Source organism: Hibiscus syriacus, unplaced genomic scaffold (assembly GCF_006381635.1).
Source record: "Hibiscus syriacus cultivar Baekdansim isolate YM2019G1 unplaced genomic scaffold, ASM638163v2 tig00110338_pilon, whole genome shotgun sequence".
Classification (NCBI taxonomy): Eukaryota; Viridiplantae; Streptophyta; class Magnoliopsida; order Malvales; family Malvaceae; genus Hibiscus; species Hibiscus syriacus.
Window position 1 is genome coordinate 768,917 of NW_024062691.1, and position 17,650 is coordinate 786,566.

The 17,650-nt window shown below is 35.5% G+C and overlaps 2 protein-coding genes across 4 annotated transcripts; both read right to left on the reverse strand.

The window, feature by feature from the left end:
- Positions 1-686: 686 nt before the first annotated feature.
- LOC120120319 (deSI-like protein At4g17486) lies at positions 687-2,850 on the reverse strand. The gene is made up of 4 exons (XM_039139972.1): positions 2,629-2,850; positions 1,859-2,104; positions 1,164-1,451; positions 687-1,024 (listed from the first exon to the last, which is right to left on the reverse strand). Exons 2-4 carry the CDS (start codon positions 2,061-2,063, stop codon positions 807-809), a joined length of 711 nt encoding a protein of 236 aa, XP_038995903.1. The 5' UTR covers positions 2,064-2,104; positions 2,629-2,850; the 3' UTR covers positions 687-806.
- A 1,651-nt stretch (positions 2,851-4,501) lies between these two features.
- On the reverse strand, positions 4,502-17,200 carry LOC120120318 (fatty acid amide hydrolase-like). 3 transcript variants are annotated; one of them, XM_039139970.1, is made up of 20 exons: positions 17,090-17,200; positions 16,879-16,988; positions 16,727-16,787; positions 16,162-16,352; positions 15,888-16,017; positions 15,693-15,770; positions 15,444-15,591; positions 15,140-15,252; positions 14,976-15,051; positions 14,723-14,794; positions 8,481-8,532; positions 8,292-8,372; positions 8,129-8,212; positions 7,921-8,024; positions 7,730-7,822; positions 5,956-6,024; positions 5,299-5,363; positions 4,982-5,043; positions 4,705-4,800; positions 4,502-4,611 (listed from the first exon to the last, which is right to left on the reverse strand). In XM_039139970.1, the coding sequence occupies exons 1-20, from the start codon at positions 17,166-17,168 to the stop codon at positions 4,549-4,551; spliced, it is 1,827 nt and encodes a 608-aa protein (XP_038995901.1). In that variant the 5' UTR covers positions 17,169-17,200; the 3' UTR covers positions 4,502-4,548. The 3 variants fall into 3 exon arrangements, 2 of the variants coding, with proteins under 2 accessions (XP_038995901.1, XP_038995902.1); XM_039139971.1 differs by lacking the exon at positions 8,481-8,532 and having other exon boundaries at positions 8,129-8,225; XR_005515897.1 differs by lacking the exons at positions 4,502-4,611; positions 4,705-4,800; positions 4,982-5,043 and having other exon boundaries at positions 5,296-5,363; positions 5,956-6,032.
- Between the last annotated feature and the right edge of the window lie 450 nt (positions 17,201-17,650).

The window sequence follows — 17,650 nt, forward strand, 5'->3', positions numbered from 1 at the left end:
ATAATGGGTGTTAGTTTATATTTAAAGGTAATCATATTCTTTTAAAATATATATTTATTTTATTTTAATTATTTTGTGTTAAATTTATAAAAAAATACTTTTTTCAAAAAATTGGGGTGTCAAATAGACCGGCTCCGCCAGCGGACGCAATTGCTCGAACCCAGAACCTCTACTAAGAACAACACTCCTTTCAAATCGTTAGATGAATTAAACTAAATTTTAAATATAATAGATACAAAACTTATAACATATTTTAACATCATCATAATAAAATCTTATTCACAAATTATTGTTATTATTATTCCATAGAATCAAAATCACTAAAAATGTGATAAATTATTCACGATGTCACATTATTCTATGAAATGAAAGATTTATTAATCACTTTTTTGTATAATAAGAGTTATTAACTAGATGTGAGAGAGATTATCCCTCTATTACTAATTACAAAATCTTGAAAATACATGGGAATATCATTAGAGAAAATAAAATTACCAGGGTTAATTTTAGATTCTTTGCACCAAACCCGGAACAAATGGTAGGTATGGAACAATCTCAGTGGTTCTACTATTATGAATACAAAATACAAGTTTGCGGGTAAGAAGGGTCGTCCTCATAATGGGTCTATGTAAAATTTAATCTGAAATAGTTGATCAATAGATCAGATACAGGTGGTTAAAAAAAATACAAAGTTTGCATATCAAATAAAACCTCCATCATTGACATTGAAAAAGAAGAAACTATTACAGATTTTGGCCATTCTAGTTACGCCAGTGCTTCAAAGCTTCCGTTTCTCACTGTTGTTTCTATGAGCTGCTTTTAGATCTCTTCAACTCCCATGGCGGTAGACAGCCTTTATAATGAGAGTGCAAAAAGAGCGAAGACATTGATACTTCCTTGTGAGGCATTGAGATTGATGTTAAGCAACTCAAAGCACTTCTCAGTCTCTTCTTTTCGCTGTCGGGGTCGTGGAGCATTGCAGATGCTTTAAGAGCCTCAGGGAGTATGCAGTTGCACAATGAACCTACAAGGAGGATCAATAAAAGACTAAGGTGAAGACCAATTATTTTAGGCCCCATTAACATCCACATATATGCTGAAGCATTTAAGCAAAGATATGTTGACCCAAAAAAAATTTAGGCTCCAAGTGTTGTAATACCAACCGATTCTTGCAAGTCGATTCACCCATTTTGGTATATGGTTGCCTGTCAGCTTGTAACATATATCCTCACAGAAATGGTTGCAGTTCTTCAATATCAAGTGATAGGTGTCACCGTTGTAGCTAGCAGATTGGTGCTCCATGAACTCTCTCAGCTGGACAGGATCCAAGCATGTTGTTCCCATGAAAATCGATTTCCTGAACTTGAAGCTGGGGCACTGTCGAGGTTCAACCTCGAACACACCACTCGTTGGGTAGTCATGAGCTCCAAAAGCATACTCCACACCTTGGACTGAAAGCACCCACAGGTATAATAAGAAACCACTTTCAACATCATGAGGATAAAAGAAAAAAAATGCATAACGATATAATGTTTTGTTTTATGACAAATAAGTTCATTCAATGAACAATCTGAAGGCTAATGCTAATTTTCTGATACAAAATAATGTGCACCGATCCACTGTCTGTTCCCGTCGTCCCGGCCTAACTATAGACAACAACCTTATGCTTCCCCGGTGCTGATGTGATCGCGCTCAGAAATAAAAGAAGAATCAATCACTGACATCTTTTGCATTGAAACCGAACGAGAATGGAAATTATCAAACTACCACAATGACTTTATGAGATCATTTGAACAGTTTCATCTTTCATTCAAAAGAAATGTCCATGAAAATCGATGAACAAAGAAACAAAGCTAACCTTCAACCCCAGTGTGAAAGATACCAAGACCTGCCCAATAAACATAGCCATTAGCATTTGTCAAGTCATACACATTTAGGTACACCGGAGCATCGCCAGGGCTGCAGTCAGCCGACTTTACATTCGGAAACATGCAAAACCAAGCAGAGGAACTTCCTCGGAAACGAAGAGGCATAATAGAGTGCCAGCCATGTTTTGGTTGCATTTTCAGTGATATAGGAAAATAAATCAATACTCAGCTCCAACCTGCAAACAATTTCAAAAATGTAAAAGGGTTTTGACTCATTAGTGAAAGCTAATAATCTATCAGCTTGATGATCCCAATGGAAGTTATCTCTTAGTCCTCAATGCTAAAATGCCATAATTGGTCTAAATGAACATATAATTACACCCCGGATCTTATAACAAACTACTGAAACTTCAAGCATTACTATTCCTACGAGACAACACCAAAATCAAAATGAAATTTTCATCACTGAAACTAAACAAGGAAATGCCGGCAAAAACTTTCTTTCAAGGAGGCAGATCAGATTAGTTCGGAAAACCCAAAGATATGAACTTTAAAGAGAAACCAAGTACTAAAGAATCTAAACACTAAACAATGGAAGTTAAATACAAAACATGGACGAGCAGTGCAGGTGCAGCAACTAAAGATGCAAAAACAAATCAACAACTGTAGAAGGAGCCAAACCCATGTTTAGAAACCTCAAAATCAGGCAATACATAGTACACAAAATGGAGAATAAGAAGCATGAAAGAAAGAAGCTGGCCTGAGGAGGAGAAGTGTCACTCATGAGATGAGATCCATGATTGGGAGAACACAAGGAAATGTTTTTAGGTCAGGGACCAAAATGCATGGAGAAGACATTATCAGAGTGAAGAGAGCAGGTGAAAATGGAGGAGCTTTTGCTGTGGACTGAAAGGCTGAAACCCACACATTTGGCTCTGTTTTTATTCTCTGCTTCTGTTTCTGTTTCTTCTTCTGACAAAAATCAAAGCTGGAGCTGCATATTACACAAAATATTTTCCTGTCTTAAGATTGATAATAAAAAAATAAAAAAACAATAAAAATAGATTTTGTAGTGAAACTTAGGGACTGTTATTTTGTCTCTTAATAGAATTATTCAGTGTTGAATGTTGAACCGTTCAGCATTTAACGTGTTTATTTTGCACATCTGAATGATTTAGTGTTGACTGATTCAACAAAACAGTATTGAATGATTCAGCACAGAAGTACATTCTGAATGATTCAGAGCTATTATCAAACAGTATGTCATATTCAGAGTTAATTCATACAGAGCCTCTGAATCATTCAGCATTTGAATCATTCATCGCTTAATCATTCTAAAGTAAACAAACAGCCCCTTAGACTTGATAAAGATGGGTAGATGGGTAGTTATGGTGTATTACAATTTTAATATACGGTTAAGAAAAAGATTATATTGAAAATTTTAATATTTTTTTTAATATTTATAGTAAAATATTACCTAAAATATTATGTTTTATCAGATATGTTAATTTCTCTACTTAATTTTCAGTAGAAAAAATAACATTTTAGACAGCGTCCAATATTGACATTTTTAGTAGGAAAAAATAATGTTTTAGATAGCACTTTATCGGAAATGTTAAACATTTTAGGTAGAGTTTAATATCAACATTTTCGATAGAAAAAAAATTAATGTTTTAAGTGACGCTTTATCGAAAATATTAAAAAAATATTAATATTTTCGGTAACGGATTTTTTTAATCGTATATTAAGATTTTCGTACGTTAGACATCACGATAAAGATAAATAGTCAAATTATATTATCTATACATTTGAGATATTTAAAGTTTTTTTTTTCAACGTGAGTGCCTAATAATTTTTCAATTATTATTTTAAATGTTTTGTACGCCACATCCATGGAAAATATAGTAAACTTATTTTAATGGTTGTAGGAATCATTCATTGTCAAATGGTAATCGTAAGGATTTGAACATCAGCGATTGTGAGGAAGATTTAGTGTTCATTGTTAAATGATTGAGAGTATTTAAAACATATATTATTTTGTAATCATCTTAACTTAATCAAAAAAAAATTATTATTTTAATAAAAAAAATCTTATTTTCTTTAAAATTATAAAAATACCTCAAATCTCCAAAATCCCTAATCCAAATTCCATTTCCCCTACTATCGCCCTTGCAGTTTTAATTCGAAAAATAACTCTTAAACTATAAGCAAACAGTCAAATCATGATTGAATGATTAAACATTGAAGTATTTGACAGAATTCGTGCCCAACTCTTGGCATGGAAAATATTTACCTTTACTGAGCAAATTGAAAACATCAATTGAACACGAAGTGTGACACAGAACTTTGATTTCATTTAATTATACACGTGAAATTTTAATATCCGATACATGACAACTATTTGTTTATCAGAAGTCCTATCCATGTAGCTTAATGGGTAAGTACAACTGTAGGAGGTATCCTAAAACAGAATAACAGGTGGTAGTTTTTACATAACATTGTAGTTAAATCAAATAGATCATCAGTTTCTTTCAGGCATGGTTTGCCAGAAAGATAGCAGATATAGCTTATTCATATATCGAATATCGAATACGATAACAATGTTCAGAGACACATCATTATTGGTGATTCTGAAGAGCCAACACAGGGATCTGCAATAAAACATAGTCCATGAAGACTTTTACTTGGCCTTTAAGATGTCATAGAATGAAGCAGGCTTCTTCCTAGATTTGGCACAAAGTTCCTGGAAACATGAGACGATTGCTTTCAAATTAGTTATGCAACCTCGAATACGGGTTCAGAGCATTCTCTTTCAAGAACATAAACTTGTTTATACCTCGATTGCATAAGCCAAACGTAGAATTGTAGCTTCACCCCATGGACGGCCTATTAGTTGTAAACCTATGGGAAGTCCTTGTTTGTCATAACCAACCTGGAATCAGCATAAGAAGAAAGAAAATGAACCAAGAGTTCTGATGGTTGTACAACAGAATTTAATAAGTTTGGGAAGGTCTGCTCCAAACAGAATTATTAGATTCGAATTTTGACCCTTTTCTCTTGTCAATTGTTAAATTTAATATTATATATCAAGAAAAGAAAAGCATATCACTTACAGGGACAGTAAGGGCAGGAAGACCAAGAAGATTACCAGCAATAATGAACCGCATAAGGTAGCCTATAACAAAGTGAACCACAGTATAAAAGATAAAAAGAGTAAGCTCATATATACCTCTGTATGATGATGCCAAGGTATGTTACTCCAACTAGGGGTATTAGAGTCATGTATTAGTATGTGTCCAAAGCAAGTTTTAAGATTTTCCGTGTGTTTAGAGAATCATCTCCCCATTCCCTTGTCTGGTTATGCATTTATGGGAGTTGGATATGGTTATTTCAAGAAAAATGAAGAGTTGAAATAACATGGATGACAAACCTGTAACCTGCATGTTTGACTCTCCATTTTCCAGAGCACTAGGTGGTATTTTTGGTGCTGTCATGCTGTTGTGCCCCCCAAAACAAAGAAGAAAAGTGTAATTTAGTGCAAAGATTACTGAAAGAAATTAAGTGTAACTTAGTGAAAAGGTTACAGAAAGAAATTAAGTGAAACTTAGTGCAAAGCTTACAGAAAGAAATTAAGTGTAACTTAGTGCAAAGGTTACAGAAAGAAATTAAGTGAAGCTCGGTGCAAAGATTACAGAAAGAAATTAAGTGTAACTTGGTGCATAGATTACTGAAAGAAATTCTCATATGCAAATTATGCATGGGAGTAGAATTAGTTCTTAAACCAGGAGAGCTTTTGCAGAATTAGTTCCTGCAGCATGTAATAGAATGGTATCTGCTATTTGTCAAGTTACATTACACCATTTCCCACTTTTCTAATGATTTGGTAATTAGTCACAGACGTGCTATAATTAACTACTTAAGCCAAGAATGGCATGTTTTAGTCAAACTGGAGATCTGTTTGAAGGTCAAACTCTTCAAAGAAGAGGCTTGAATCAGTTGATTACCAGAACTTGTTGCAAATAGTGATGACAGATGAGCCCACTGATAAGAATTTAATCAAAATGGTTAAATGGTTAAGTTCACATACCCAGTTGTTGGGGTCACCATGACATCAACCTTCTTGAAGATCTCCATGTGGTGGTGCATTATCCTTCTTCTGAAAGATTGAAACAAGTCAGGACAAGTAGAAAGTAACAAATGCATTCAAATTTTAAGCGAGTGACATGGTTGGGGAAGGGAAAAGCTTTCATCAGAGGCTGGATCAAGATTATAAAACTGTGAAATTTCAAAGAATGTCCCCCAACATGCTGCCATTTTTTGCTTTGTTTCTTCTCTTTCTTTTAATTAAACTTCCTGTATAAGTAAAGACTACGTTTTCAGTTATTCAGATTCAAATCGAAGATTTCAATGCAATGATGCCCCCTCTCCTTCCTTGATCATCTTCAGCATTCCAAGGTAAAAAAATACCCAGACTAATGGCAAACCAATTAGATTTTTGGTTTTTAATCCAACTAGTTGAACCAATTGGACTGCTCTGTTTGATCAAAAACATGTTTAAATATTCAAAAACACAAATTTAAATTTATTGTTAAATAAATAATAAATATAGTAAACAATTAATAAGCATATGAATTGAATCGGTGGTATGGTTTTTATTATAAAACTAAGAAGCAAGATTCAAATCTTATCATTTAAAAAAAGAACTTGTTTTTTTACCCGTTCAATAAAATCCTGTTATATGCATAATATTGAGCCAGAAAAACATCGAGTTCTCAGTCCAACCAGCTAGTTAGGTCTCTTTTTTTTTCCTCGTTGCATCATTCTTCTTTTGGTTTATGATGCGTCGCCCTTTCTTTATTCCCCTCGCTTCTCTTCATTATGCTTCCCCTTTTCAATAGAATAGAATTTTACAGTTCCATGATAAGAACTCGACATTCTATTATCCAGCGTGCTATGGCAGATCTTTAAAGAGCAGATTTTAAGTGGGAACCAGATTACAAATATCTCTAACATCTAAGGGGGTGTTTGGTTCAAGGAATGTGGGATTCCCATGGGATGGGAATTCCACATTCCCATGTTTGGTTGGCTGGGAATCTCATTCCCGGTAATGTTTTATTACCAATAGTAGATTTTTTGGGGTATATTACCGGGAATGTCATTACCTCCCTTCCCTTAGGTATTGTAACATTACCGGCGTTTTGGACTAAAATGTCTTTAAATTTTTATTTTTTTTCCAAAATATCCTTCTTCTGTAATTGAATAATAAAAATTCTACGAAGGTTAAATTATAAATTTATCCTTAAATTATTTTAGATTTACAAAAAAAAGGCTATAATTAAAATTTTATATGAAATTTAGGGGTTAAATTTTTTTTACCCTTTCATTAAACATTTTTATATTTTTAATTTTGTAAAAAAGTATATAAATATTATGAATTTAATTTTTTTAAAGAAAATATATAAATATTTTACAATTTGTAATATTATAAATATAATAAGGACAATTTGGTCAAATACATTCCAATAATCTTTTATTCCTTTGACCAAACACGGTAATCTTACATTCATGCTAAACCAACCAAACACAAAATACAACATTCCCAGTAATCCTATTCTCTGGTAATCTTTTATTCCCACTGGTAATCTTACATTCCGTGAACCAAACGCACCCTAAAAGACATTATTTTCCGAAAAAAAAGAAAGCACTTTCCCCTTTAAAGATAATAAATGTTGAGGACTTTTTATGTGTTAAATCTTTTTTTTATTGTTAATTTTGAGATGCTCGCAAGTTGCAAACAGCTACCATAGATTACAAGATCAGCAACAGAGTTGTAAATCATACTGTTGCCAATTTTACCTTACCTAAGACACTGGGCAGCAACGTAGTCTGACGCGGTGAATGTTCGAAAAAGTGCCATACTAATGCGAGTATCACATGTCAATTTCGCAACTTTCCTACAGAATTTAGAAGGAAACAAGGTATTGAAGGTAGAGAACGACAATATAAATCCCCAGTTTAGTTAGGCTAAATATTCTACAGCAGAGAAGATTACCCATCCTCTATATCAGGATTTAGCGAGCGTAGAGATTCAGATCCAATTGAAACAAGATGGGCTGTTCGCATCTCATGTAGTTCTGGAATTACTATCTCTATTGTCTTCAAACATAACATCAGTTGTAAAACATGTTACATAAGTATGTCAAATGATAAGGTTCAAGAAAATGGGAATAGACAGCAAACACCAATGGTGACCAACTTACCTTACATCCATGGCTTTTCGAAAGAAGGTTGAGAACATCCTCGCAGACATCAGAGATATCAGTTGAATGAACATCATTAAACCACTGCAAGGTAAAACTGCACACTGAGAAATATTTATTACAAGAAAGAATACTACTTGTACTCAATCTACTTCCAGTTTACCTCTGTATACTTCCCCAGTCGCAATGATCCCAAAATGTTTGAATTCTCAAGTGATGACAAAACAGGCAGACAAGGGAGACCCTACAAAATACATTACAACAATGATTAAATAATAAATGCAATGGAAATATGCACGACTGACTAGCTTAAACTCAGCAGAGGTAATATTTTTGGACAAATAGAGGTTACCGGTTTCAAAATGATTTTGTCCTCGGGAGAGGAACCCAAAATGGCTGCATACCTGAAGAAAGGTCTCGGCACACTTAGCAATATTACGAAAACACCAGCTACCAATAATTTTAACTAGAGTCAGAAAAAAAAAATTTGATAGGAATTGAGGCCTCATTAAAAACCCCCTTCATGATTTAAGAAACTCATATTGAATTCCTAAATCAGAGGAAGGAGGAAAAGAGTGCCTTAAACTTTATTAATAAGGATACATAAGATTTACAATAATAAGATAAAACCCTTACAAACAACCTAAAAACCCAAAATTAAATATCCCAACAACAAAGTAAAATTAACCAATACCAGACTTAGCCAACCCATCAGCCTCAATATTGGTTGTGTCCTAACCACCCATCTAATAACTCCCTCGACTTCTTTGAGTTTAACAACTACCTCCCTAACAATGGAGGCATAGAAAACAGGACAACAAGATCCATCCTTAATCCAATCCACTACCATTTTACAATCTGATTCTATAATCAACCTACCCTTAATACCTCCTCTCACTGAGTGAAAGAAATTTAAACCCTCCTTAACAGCCTTTAACTCCATCTGAATAGGTGGACCCGGACCAGAAGCCGTCTTAAAAGAACCTAAAAGTATACCTTCTTCATCTCTTAGAATACCTGCAATTCCACTGCTCTTCCAGTCAGAACTAGTAGTTGCATCCACATTCAATTTGACAAAGCCCTTAGGAGGGAGGGACCACCGGATGGTAGAGACAATTGATTTGTTTGGAGGGAAACATGAATCCCCAAGGGAAGGGTCACTGATAAGGGAATCCAAAGAAATGACCGAATCTGCAAACTTAGCTAGGAACCAAGATGCAAGCCTTACTCTAGCTAAGAAAAATAAATTAGTTTGATCTAACTTCCCTCTTTCGAAGACGATGTCATTTCTAACTTTCCAAACAGTCCACATAACAACAGCCGGAATAAAGTTCCAAATAGTAGAACTGGAGTTTAGATCTTCCCAAGCTAGAAGAAAGTTTTGCGCATTTCCATGAAAGACCGAACTGATACTCCAATACTGCAAAAATTTATTCCACAAAGACCACACGACAAAACAAGAGAGAAATAAATGAGAAGAGGATTCATCCACCAAATTACATAAAGGACATGAAAGATCTACAATATCCGAAACCCCTCTTTTAGCCAGTTCAGTCCTCACTGGTAGTTTTTGAAGGACCACCTGCCACATAAAAGTCTCAATCCTTGGTGGCACCAATCCTTTTCACAAAATTTTCTTCCAAAAAGAGTTCGCCTGAGAAACCAAGGAACAAATCTTCACACATGAATTAACATAATAAACACCATCCCCTTTCCCTTTCCAGATCAGAGCATCGCTGGCATCTTTAGACAAACAAAAATTAGAAATGATTGTCATCAGATTAGTCCACTGTTCAAATTCCCAATCAGCCAAATTCCTCCTCAATCGAATATTCCAAATCCAACCTAAAGAACTAAACTCGACGAAATCAATCAATTTACCACTCTGATTTGACGAGATAGCAAACAACCTTGGGAAAGAGACCTTAAGAGGGCAGTCCATTGCCCATTTGTCCTGCCAAAAACAGATAAACTGACCACAACCAACTTGAATTCTATACATACCTCGAAATTTTGAGCCAAATGAGTCTTCTTTAAAATGATAATTAACCACTGAACTCCAAATACAAGAGGATTGAGCTGGTATATTGCTATTGAACAGTAAAGAGTAGGGATCCAGATTGTATTTTGAACATATCAACCTCCTCCAAACAGCATTCATTTCATTAGCAAACCTCCAAGACCATTTCCCTATAGAGCTTTGTTCATATTAATAATATTCAATACTCCCAAACCTCCCTCTTCCTTAGATTTGCACACATTGGGCCAATTGACCCAATGAATCTTGTTTTTATCCGTTCCCCTCCCCATAGGAATTTAGACATTATGGAATTGAGTTTGGAATTAACCGAGGAAGGAATTTTAAACAGAGATAAATAGTAGGTTGGAAGTGAACAGAGAACCGATTTAATCAAGACTAACCTCCCTTCCAATGAAAGAGTGTTCGATTTCCAACCTGCAAGCTTCTTGTTAAATTGTAAAACCACCGGATCCCAAAGAGAGGAAGAATTCCTAGATGCACCGAGAGGCAAACCTAGATATTCAGAGGGAAAATTCCCAACTGCACAACCAATAGACGAGGCCCACTCCTCAACCTCCTCCGCAGCCGTATTAACACCAAATAATATGCTTTTCTTCAAATTCAATTGAAGTCCAGAAATGAGTTCAAACACTCTTAGGACCCTTTTAACATTTAAAATCTGATTCTTCGAAGCTCCACAGAAAATAATTAGTCATCTGCAAATTGCAGATGAGATAAATTAAAAGCCGTCTCATTTTTTTCCAAATTGCAGTCTAGAAAACAATCCCTCAGATACTGCTTTTGAAAGCAGTAAGTTTAGAAGTTCCCCAACCAAGTTGAAAAGCATAGGAGATAGAGAACAGCCCTGACGGAGACCTCTTGCCATAGGGAATTCCTGAGAAGGGACCCCATTAATCAAAACTGAAATTGAGGCTGTTGTTACACATTGTCTGATCCAACTCCTCCATTTGAAGCCAAATCCCATTTTCTCCATAACCGTAAAAAGAATGGACCAATCCGCAGTATCATAGGCCTTTCTGAAGTCCACTTTAAACACACATCCTTTAAGCCCTTTCCTCCTCCAAAAGTCAACTCCCTCATTAGCTATAAGAGAGCAATCCAATATTTGACGACCTGGAATAAATGCAAACTGCGTTGGGCTGATCAAACCAATAATACAATTCCTTAATCTTCTTGAAAGACATTTTGAAAGGATCTTGTACAACCCTCCTACAAGGCTTATGTGTCTAAAATCATCTAATCCACCAATATTAGACACCTTGGAAATAAGAGTAATGAAAGTATGATTGACTCCATGTTCCCAATCTTTCCCCATATAGAAATTATGAAAAAATTTCAGAATATCTACCTAGAATAGACCAAAATCTCTTGAAAAACCCCCATATTTAATCCATCCGGTCCGGGAGCCTTGTTACTATCACACGATTGAAGAGTTTCCCAAATTTCTTCCTCTGTAAATTCTCTTTCCAAAAACACACTTTGCTCCCCAGAAATTCTGGAAAAATTCAGCTTCAAATCTTCAACTTCCAAGGTAGACTTAGAATTATAGATTCCAAAAAAATGGTCCTTAACAGTAGCTTTGATGATAGCTGGATCTTGAATAACCTCACCACTGATATTTAGAACACTCATAAAATTCCTCTTTCTCCTTACTGAAGCACATGCATGGAAAAATCTTGTATTACGATCCCCTGCTTGCACCCATTTTGATCTCGATTTTTGAAACCAAATTTGTTCTTCAATTTTATAAAGCTTCCATAATTCTGTTCTCATACTCCTCAATTCTGCAGCTTTTTCACAGCCATTATAGTCTTGCTTTTGCTGAAAATTTTCCTCTACTAAGTGGATATTCCTTTCTAATTCTGCAATTTCTACAGTTGGGTAGTGATCTCTATTCCCTGCCCATTCCTTGATCGCCAATTTGGTAGATTTCAGGATAGAAAAAATTCCAGCTCTGTTGTGTTTACTCTTGCAGTTTTGTACAGCAGAGCCAACTAAATTCTGAAAACCTTCTTCATCCATCAAATAACTAAATAACCTGAATGGTTTATTACCCCCAACTAACTCCACCATTCTCAAGAAAAATGGCATTGTGATCTGATATAGCCTTAGGTAACAAATACTGTATAGACTCAGGAAAGGTTTCCAAGAAACGGACATCAACAAGGAACCTGTCCAGTCTAACAAAGGTGGGTATATCCTGATTGCTACACCATGTGAACCTACCCCAATGCAGAGGTAAATCAAGTAAACCTGTCTGTTGGATAAAATGACTGAAAATTCTAATTGAATTTCTGTTTTGGGCTCTTCCAATCTTCTCCTCTTTTGAAAGATACACATTAAAATCACCTCCCACACAAAGAGGAATACTCTGACCACAAATAAAACCAGCTAACTCTTCAAAAAAGCAAGCTTTTTCTTCTTCAACAGTAGGACCATAAACATTGATAAAACCACACCTAAGTTGTGAAGTTCGAAATTTCCCAAACGTAGCAATGAACCTTCTGTTTATAACATGATTTTCCACTTCAAACATGCCCTCATCCCAACAACTCAATAAACCTCCAGAAGAACCCACTGCTGGAGATTCTGTAAAACCCTTGAAGGGTATTCAAGCCACTCCTCCAAAATTGCCTCTGAATCTTCTCCATTTTCGTTTCTTGAAGCAAAAGAAAAATAGGGTGTTTCTTTAGAACTAAATTTTTAAAAGATCTTTGTTTTTCCTTTCTTTCCAATCCCCGAACGTTCCATGAAATAATTGTTAATTGGTTAATCATCAAAAAAATAAAAAAACCAAAACTGCCAAGAAAACCGAAGCTCAAACCAGCCTCAAATCTTCCTCCAACTTAATATTTTTTTCCAAAAAAGTTGATTTCCCTTCCTTGAAAGACACCCCCAAAAGCTTACTGACTTCCCAAGTAGCTAAGGTTTCCTCCAATAGAACTGAAAAAGCTGGAGAAGAAACTGTTGAAATGCTTGCCTGATCCAATGCCTCCCTTATCAACAACCTTTTGGCTCTTCGAATCAGTGCAGTGGAATTGAAATCAGAATCATCACCTCCTGAAAACCACCCTTCACACGTATTACCCAAACTGCTATTAGTAACACGCCTCTCCTCAGTAGACTCCACACAACCATCCATATTAAAATCTGCTACTGGACTAACTGGCAGAACTGAATTTAGCACCAAGTCCTTACCCTTTAGCTTGTCTAAGGCTTCCTCTTCTGCAGTTAATGGGCAATGTCTTCTCTCCCTTGATCTCGAATACACCCTTTTATAACTAACCGTTCTTCTCCTTTCCAACGGCTCACTCCTAGTAGTTAAAGATGAATTAGATCAATGAAGCGATCTTCCCCTAGAAATCATTTTTTCAGCATTTGCATTAGAGTCAATCATCTTAGTTGCTGTTGTTAACACTCCTTCCCCACTGCGCGGCATCAAACTGGAATGAGGTATACCTCCATTATTTGCTTCCTCCAAGTTGACTGATTTGAACAATAAATTGGTTCTGGTCCATTCTCCCAAAACTATCCAATTTAATAACTGGCCCAGTTGGAATTATTTTAAAATCTGTAGAACCAGGCTGTCCACTTTCTACTGACTGGGCTTCAGACCCATCAGCCGAAAAATTAAAAACTCTCCATCCCAAACCGGCATAATCACCCAAATTGTTTCTCCCAAGATCCTGGCGTCGATACCTCACAATTAATGCTTTTCCCATCTCTGTTAAGCATGGGATATGATTTTCCCCACCTGCTCTAACCAAACCCATAAAAGCTCCTTTATCAAACCATAAGTCTACCTTTTGTCTGTTGTGTTCTTCTTAATGTTCAGCACTTTCCATACTTTCTGACACACTCCTGTCAGCTTCCTCTCCAGCAAACTTCTCACCAATTTGAATTTCATCGGAACCTCCCACCGGCACTTTGCTAGAAAAATCTGAATTATACTCAAGCACCAATCTTCGCTGTATAAGATCTTCCATAAGCTCCAAGTGTTAACACCTCAGGGACATCATATGAGCTCACCACCCTGATTAAAATCTTTGCGTGGAGAGGTCTTCTTTTTGTATCTTCATGGATTTCTTCCACTTCCCCACCTCCCTGCTAAACGTTCCAAGAAGGTGTTTTGCCAGCATAATAAGGAACCCCAGTAGTTCTATGAGGCAAAAGCCATTGGAATGCCATCATCATTCAATAAAGGTGCCAACTAGGAATGAACACTCTGACTATCGGACCCTAAGTTGAGAACAACTCCCTTAACTCTCGTCGAGACACTCTTCTACTTAGATTATCGATGAACGCCGACCAAACACTCCCGGAAGAAAGCTTCCCTTTCAATTTTTCTCTCTCGAAGTTCCTATCTCTCTCACTCATCTTTCTCCCAGTATCTCTCTCTACGTTCCCTGAGTTGAGTAAGGTTACTAGAGTAAGAAATTTCAGCTGCCCAGTCTACCAGAAATACAGAATTTGCATGGTCTAACTGCTTAGAGATTACATCAACATGCTACCACACCAATTATAAAACCTATTGGCAAGCACCAGATTCTTACACTAGTATGACATCTTCCACTGTTGATGCTATTGGTCCAATGATTTCCACAGTCCCAGATCCACATAACGATCTTCAGAGATAAAGCATTGCAAAAACAATAAATTTAGTCCTGAAGATCTTAAAAGAGGCTTGCTTGAGCATTATAGAATTCTAGTTTACGATTACCATGGTAACCAACAATGAAATATTCTTATGTTTTTCAATAAAATATAAATCAGTTTTCTGTTATGTAGCCTCAAAGAAGAGCTTACCCTCCCATGTTCGTCCTTCCAAAAGTTGTTTTCAAGCCCACTACACCACAAAGGGATGAAGGAATGCGAATGGAACCTGCCTTTTTTTATTCAGTTAAGCAATAGAATGTCATTATATTGTAAATGACATAAACAAGACTCGAAAAGATAATAAATTTTACAACCTCCGCCATCTGTTCCTAGGGCAGCAGAACATAGTCCAGAAGCTACAATTGCTGCGGGACCAGAGGAGGATCCACCTGTATATCTTTCATGTGCATGAGGATTTCTGGTTGTTCTGTACCCCAATACATTTACAAGTTAAACGCACACACACACACACATGTATATATGAGATAAGTTTTAGAAATTTGTGAATTAATTATTCTACCCATAAAAGGTACATACAAACAACAACCAATAAAACAATTACTGAAGTAACATATTGAATCATGCGTCTTTTATACATCTGGAGAACTACAAATTTACCCATAATTTGGATTGTTTCCGGTTGTGCCCAAGCCAAATTCATGCATGCTAGCCTTTCCAATAAGAATCACACCACAGCTCCGCAATCTTGAGACACTAACCCCATCCTTCTCAACAGACCGAACTTCATGCATCCATGTTGATGCACCTGTCATAAAATATATATATTCTAGTCTGTCTTTCCTGCCACTAAAAAAAGAAAAACAATAGGAAACATTCTTTTAGAAAATAATTGCTGAGCTTATTTACCCTTAGTTGGATGAGGAGTGCAATCTATGTCATCCTTGATTGCCATGAAAATTCCATCCAAAATTGACAATGGGTTTCCTGCATGACTCACCCCAAAAGTTTCTTTTTAGTTATTTGACTTTCTAATGCTACTGTAGATGGGGAATCTTATGGTAACCATAATATTTGGATGAAAAAGCTTCATTACCAAAATACCTTCCTCAAACCTTTTTGTTGAAGCTGCTGCTTGCTTCCTTATATCCTCGGCATCAAATGAAATCAATAATGGTGTTGGGGGCTTATGATAGTTACACCCCTCAATTACTAAGATGATTTGTTCCACTACCTATAAGCCAAATGTAAGAATACTGATCTAGATGAGAAAATCAGTGTTTGGTAACTGAGAAAATAAAAGAAACCAAAAAGAGAGAATTTTCATTGTAATTGATTTAGAACAAAAACAACTCTCTAGCACTTGATAGTGACTTACCATAGATGGTGTCACAAGTTTCGATCGATAAGCATAAGCATAATCACAAATCTTCCAATACCGGAATGATGGAAGCGAATCCCCACTCCAGCAACTAGCAGGATCATAATGGGGGAGACACTTTAAGGCAGATTCAACTCGATCTGTAGGTTTTCCTTCTTCATCCAAAATGAGTACAGAAGGTTCTGCTTCTGTTTGATATCATACAAACAGTCAGCTAGGTGTGAAATTACACAAAATAGTGATATGTATGAAAGCCAATTGACATGATTCTTGCTCAGTTCCTTATTTCTCATTCTCAAACTTATCACAATAAACCAACAAATTACCATGAAGAACATTTCAATGGCTATCTTGGAGCTCCCAATTTCAGATTTTTTTACTATCAAATGACCAATCACACACGGAAAATGCAAAACTATTGTCAAATTACTCATCATGGCGAATTAATGTCCATAACTTAGGTACTGAAACATTGTACACTTGTCATCGAAGCATAGAAGTTTCTTCTAAAATCACAATGAAACAGAGAACAAACAGTGAAAAAAAGGGTAATAGAATAAACCTTGAGGAGGAAATTCAGGTTTAAACATGGGTTTTTCTGGTATCTCAGTGTTGTGCAACATCTGCAAATACCAAACATGAAAATCAACATTAAAATTTTCCTGAGAATAGACCCATATTTTAAACTGAGTAATAAGGATATAAAAACCGAACCTCGACAATTTTGTTCTTCTTTTTCATGAAATATATGATCAACGAACCTATAATTGGAGCTTCAATTATCCTCACAAACAACTTCAGTATCAATCCCGTCAAATGAGGAGCTGCACCCGCAATTAATCCAAACAAACAAAAAAAATAAAGAAAAAAATAGTATCGAATTCCCAAGTCCACATTCCCCATATTAATTCATGAAAACTGATACCTTGGACTGTTTGTTGCTGGTATTTGACGCTCGAAAAGTCTAGTTTCTGGGCCGGAACCATAGTCCGCTTCTTCGCCATTGCTGCTATATGTTTTCGGTGAGAATGGTAGAACAAATAGAAGTAAGTTACTATAAATCTATAATAATCAGCAACAAACAATTGATTTAAGGAGAAAGTATGCAAATGGTCCCAACTATCGACTACAGGTTATTGTTTTACTGGGTTATTATATTATAAAATAAAATTTTGATTATATAATATTATTATGTTAATTTACACATTTATTAAAAGTTATAAAATTATTATTTGATTATTTATAAGTTTTAAACTCGTCTTTCTTTGATAAAAAATTTATGATCATCTAATTGGACGTTAATATATGACTGAGATATGATATGATTAAATTTTAATATATCTCAGTTAATAAATTAATGTCAGCTCAGATTGTCATCAAATTTTTGATGAAAAATTACAATTTTAAATATATAAATAGTTAAATGATCACTTTATAGCTTTTAATAATGAATAAATCAACAAAGTGAGAACTATAGTCGAATGAC

What these genes read in the sequence shown, in the direction of transcription:
- LOC120120319 (XM_039139972.1), bottom strand. Translation starts at nt 2,063, where the DNA reads ATGCAACCAAAACATGGCTGGCACTCTATTATGCCTCTTCGTTTCCGA. An exon ending in CTTTCACACTGGGGTTGAAG is followed by an intron (nt 1,452 to 1,858) that starts GTTAGCTTTGTT and finishes GGGTGCTTTCAG; the next exon opens with TCCAAGGTGTGGAGTATGCT. An exon ending in GAATCGACTTGCAAGAATCG is followed by an intron (nt 1,025 to 1,163) that starts GTTGGTATTACA and finishes TCCTCCTTGTAG; the next exon opens with GTTCATTGTGCAACTGCATA.
- LOC120120318 (XM_039139970.1), bottom strand. Translation starts at nt 17,168, where the DNA reads ATGGCGAAGAAGCGGACTATGGTTCCGGCCCAGAAACTAGACTTTTCG. An exon ending in CCTAGGAACAGATGGCGGAG is followed by an intron (nt 15,052 to 15,139) that starts GTTGTAAAATTT and finishes AAAAAAAGGCAG; the next exon opens with GTTCCATTCGCATTCCTTCA. An exon ending in GTTTGGCTTATGCAATCGAG is followed by an intron (nt 4,612 to 4,704) that starts GTATAAACAAGT and finishes TCATGTTTCCAG; the next exon opens with GAACTTTGTGCCAAATCTAG.